This window comes from Vicia villosa, linkage group LG2 (genome assembly GCF_029867415.1).
Source record: "Vicia villosa cultivar HV-30 ecotype Madison, WI linkage group LG2, Vvil1.0, whole genome shotgun sequence".
Lineage (NCBI taxonomy): Eukaryota > Viridiplantae > Streptophyta > Magnoliopsida > Fabales > Fabaceae > Vicia > Vicia villosa.
Genome location: NC_081181.1, coordinates 159,956,209 through 159,960,675, shown reverse-complemented (window position 1 = coordinate 159,960,675; position 4,467 = coordinate 159,956,209). Strand labels below are relative to the sequence as shown.

Sequence of the window (4,467 nt, the reverse complement as noted above, 5' to 3'; positions counted from 1 at the left end):
TATGTTCGACAACATAGATTATAGGGGGTATGTTGAGATTGATATATTATTGGAATATTAGATATAATATCAAATATAATCCAAGTTGGGTAAGCTCAAACTCAATTAAAGTTGTATATAAATAGTCATTGTATGTGTCATTATTTGTACAATTTAAATGAATAATATAATTCTTATTTCTTTATTATTCTCTCTTTCTCTTCTCATTAAAAGTGTCACACGCACTAACAAATATAAGTCATAATATATAGCAAAGTGAAGTATTCCACTTATTCTATTAGACAAAATTAATAAATTTTATTATTATGTTTTTGCATGTTTTTTATTTAATAAATAATCAAAATATTATTAAAAAACAATAGCAGTATTAAGTTTAAATTAAAAAAAATATCGTGCCGTCATGCATGAGATATATATCATATGATATAGATATGAATTAAAAAAAATCCATGACATATGATATGATAATTTAATTAATTAGGTTGGCTGCTTTTCTTCTTTCTGTCTTCCTTCCACACTCAACCTCGTATACTATAAATAACACTAAACAAATCAAATTTCATAAACAAAAACCAAAGCCATTAGACGAAGAAACAAAACTAAAAATGCAAAAAGAACAAGAAAACAAAGAGAGTGTAATGGACTCTTTGCTGTGTCCAAGTTTCAGTGTTTATTCTTCTAACAACCTAAACGACGTCGTTGAACAAGTTATCATCGAAAACGACCACTCACACTTCCAATACGACAACGACAATTTCGAATTCGTCGTCTTTCAAAAAACCGCTGATGAAGCTTTCTACAATCACCGTCGCCGCAATACAACTCAAGGCGTTTTCTCCATCTCTAAACGTCACGACGTGACGGAGAGTTTAATTCCGTTACGGGAATTGATGAGCCTCGATAGTGACAGAAGAAGTAGCGACACGGTGGAGATTTCGATTCCGTCATTGTCGGAGGTGGAAGACGAAGTGGTTCCGCCGATGTCGTATTGCTTTTGGACACCAAAATCTCCGATGAGATCACCGTTGGCTTCTCCAATAAAATGCAAGAAAAGCAATTCCACTGGTTCATCTTCGAATTCTTCATCAAAGCGATGGAAGTTTCTGAGTTTACTCCGGCGAAGTAAAAGTGACGTAAGCGAAGTGGAGAAATCGAAGGTGAAAAGCAATGGCAAAGAAAGCACAAAGAAAAACATTGCTAAAATTGCTGAAAAAAATATTCCGGTAAAGGAGAGGAAAATGCCGGCAGCGGTAACAGCAACGGAAGCGGTTTATTTAAGAAAGAAAGAGATTAAGAGAAAATCGTATTTACCGTATAAGCAAGAGCTAATTGGTTTCCATGCAAATTTTAACTATTTTTAGTCTAAAAAGAGATTAGAACTAAAGGTTAAAGGTATTAATTTCTTACATAATTCAGTTTTGGAATAGGAAAAACTGAAAAAGAAAAGTGAATCATAATATTAGTTTTTATATAGTGATATACAATATTTTTGTAACCGCTTGAATTATGATCAATGGAGAATGTGTGATAACATTTGTGTGATTGAGAAAGGAACCAATGACCACTTTCTAGTGAAGAGCATTTTCTTTTTCTTATGTCAAAAATATATTAGTGATTTTGTAATTTATGTTAGAGAATTTAATACACACGACTGTTTCAAATTTTATTTTTGATTCATTTCTCAATCAAGCATGGTTTTTTAGGTTACTTGTATGTGCATAATTCATAGTCTCACCTAACTATTGAGTTAGATATTTATATACTCGATCACTCGGTCTTTTCCAAAAGGAGACCGATTTTTAGCTTATAGTTTTAGCTATATACAATTTGGCTTTGACTCATTAGTGAGAGCAATGGATGAATCATCATTATAATATATGAGATGTGGTTAGTCAATCAGTGGGATTTGCGATTCTTTAGTTAAGACTATAAACGTTCTGTTAGTTGTTTGGAATGTGCTTTATATGTCACTTCTATAAAGAAGTAGGTGATAAGTGCAAAAATATCGTTATTTTATGTATATAATTTGTTGCATTTATCGATACTTTTTGTTAATACCGTTTGAATAATTCCCTGTTTTGTTTGTAAATTCGTATACTTTGTGAATAGTTGTATTTTCATATACTTTTATAATGTTTGATAGTTTTCTATTAATTTTATAGGTATTGATGCATATTTGGAGCACGAGCAATAAAGTGTCGAAGACACGGCTTCAAACGCGCAATTTTAAGCAGCTCGTTAACGGATAAGGCTCAAAACAAATATGATAAAATTCATCAATTTTGTTAATATTTATTCATTATTAGATAGAAAATTGAATAAGCTTTCCAACGCTTCGAACCGGACGCAAATCGGGGTTACGGTTCTCAAGTTATGCTCAAAATAAGATTTCAAGTTCTGGTGTAGCACGCTAAGCAGGCTTAGCGCGCTCTGGGCGGTATGGAAAGTCATTAAATAGGAAAAAATCAGTAAGAACTTAAAAATTTGTATTAACCTTCTGTTTACGGTGATTTCCGGTAAACAACCGCTAGTCTTCCAAACTATAATAAATAAGATTTGGTTACTTGCAGGATCGACTAGATTGATCCTAGGACACATAGTCAAGAAGATTGTCATCAATGTTTATTCGAATCATATTCATTATTTGTCTTCTTCAATAGGCGTTGTTCGATTAACAGAACAAATAGTCTTGACAATCACTTTGTTACATATAAATGTGACTTCAACGAAAAAATAAGTGACATAACATAGAAAATTAAAAGGACAATTGAAACGTAAAGAATCTTAAACTGCAGAAATGTAAAAGACTTTGAAAGTAAATAGCATGAAAGTAATTCGAAAGTAAATGACGTTAAAGTAAAGATACAGAAATGTAAATGACAAGAAATAAACGAAATGCAGTAATTCTGAAAGATATTTAAAAGCAAAGGATAATACACATGTATTAAAATGGTGGTGTCATACGTACATTTTCTCAGCGAACTCTTTCTCTTAACGCTTGATACTTGAGTAAATATGTGAGTGATTTGTACAAAATGAACACCCAGAATCCTAACATTAAGACTCCTATTTATACTAGTTTCGACCTTAACGGTCCTATACTAATCTGCTGCCACGTTTCTCATAAGGACTTCCAGCGATGCCATTTGTTACTGGACAGTTACGAAACCGTCTTCGAATTTCAAATCTTCCCACCTGAGTCCGTCTTCGACGCGTGGCAGTGTATTAAAAACACTACGAAAAACACGCTAAGTAGTAATACTTGAATATATTTACAAATTCGTCTAAGTCCCCGAAGACACATACTTTTCACTAGCTTTCAGTATTCATTATCTTCATAGTGAACTTAGAAATATTTATTCTCGAAGCATGACCATCAGTAGTCATCCTTTTATTTTTAAGGGATGGCCATCAGTAACCATCTTTCCTTCGATTTTCTACCTCTTCGAAGGATAAATACTTCAAAACGAAATCTTCAGCTAACAAATTGCCCCCAATAAATGCCTGTTTCGAGAGTCAACAGAAATAGGCATTTCTTGTCATTATAAAATTTCGTTCTTTATTGATCTTTGAGAGTTCCAAGACTGCTGACTAACGTCATAATCATTGATGACCCTGTTTCCGAAACGTCTTGTCATTTTCAAAGATGTCTTCTCATAACTCACATTCCCACGTTTTAACCTTACTTCTTGATCATTACTCCTACATGCTAGGAGTGAAGCTATCTCTTATTCGACCGCCGTTGGAATAAATCACCAGCCGCCACGTGTTCTTTGGATTTTACCCAAAAGATTTAAAAAGGGTTTCCGTTAAACCTTTAAATACTTGGTCTTATACTTCTACACAAACTTTCATTCCTATTTCTTCATCTTTTTTTCAAAGAAAACCAAACATCTTCAATTTCTTCAAAATCTTGCTCTCTTAATCAGAAATTTCTCTATGGCTTCATCTTCAAATGTTCTTCAACCTGCTCTGAAGCTCCAATCAACAATACGGTCTGGGGAACAAGAGCACGTTCAAAACCCTAACACCGAAGAAATACGCGCTATTTACGCTTCCCAGGTAATCATTCCCTTTGAACTTTCTGGAAAATCTCTCGCTTTTATGGGTCCATTACCAGGTGAAAATATCCCATCTCTGAATAGATTCTTCCCTGCTTATTACAAGACTAGACCATTAGTTAGCAAAATTAGGATAGATGAAGATGGCTGTTCTCCCTCAGGAAAATCTGCTAACATGGAAGAAACTCCCACTGAAACTCCTTTAGCTTTAGCGAAAATTAGGGTAAACTATATGACCAACTCTGTAAAAGTGTTTAGGTCAATTCCTTTGGCCAAGGATCCTGATTTGTACTATGCCTGGTTAGAAAAAGTAGAGAAACAGAAAGAATCCTTCTGGAAATCGTTAGGAATATACGATTTGATTCAACTGTCAAAGACAGGTTTAGAATACAACCAACCCATGTTA

General features: G+C 33.6%; 1 protein-coding gene across 1 annotated transcript; it reads left to right on the top strand.

Moving 5' to 3' along the window:
• Positions 1-582: 582 nt before the first annotated feature.
• LOC131647249 (uncharacterized) lies at positions 583-1,507 on the top strand. The gene has a single exon (XM_058917157.1). It carries the CDS (start codon positions 606-608, stop codon positions 1,359-1,361), a length of 756 nt encoding a protein of 251 aa, XP_058773140.1. The 5' UTR covers positions 583-605; the 3' UTR covers positions 1,362-1,507.
• Positions 1,508-4,467: the final 2,960 nt, after the last annotated feature.

Bases quoted from the DNA above. Each gene is read 5' to 3' on its own strand.
- LOC131647249 (XM_058917157.1), top strand. From the start codon at position 606: ATGCAAAAAGAACAAGAAAACAAAGAGAGTGTAATGGACTCTTTGCTG.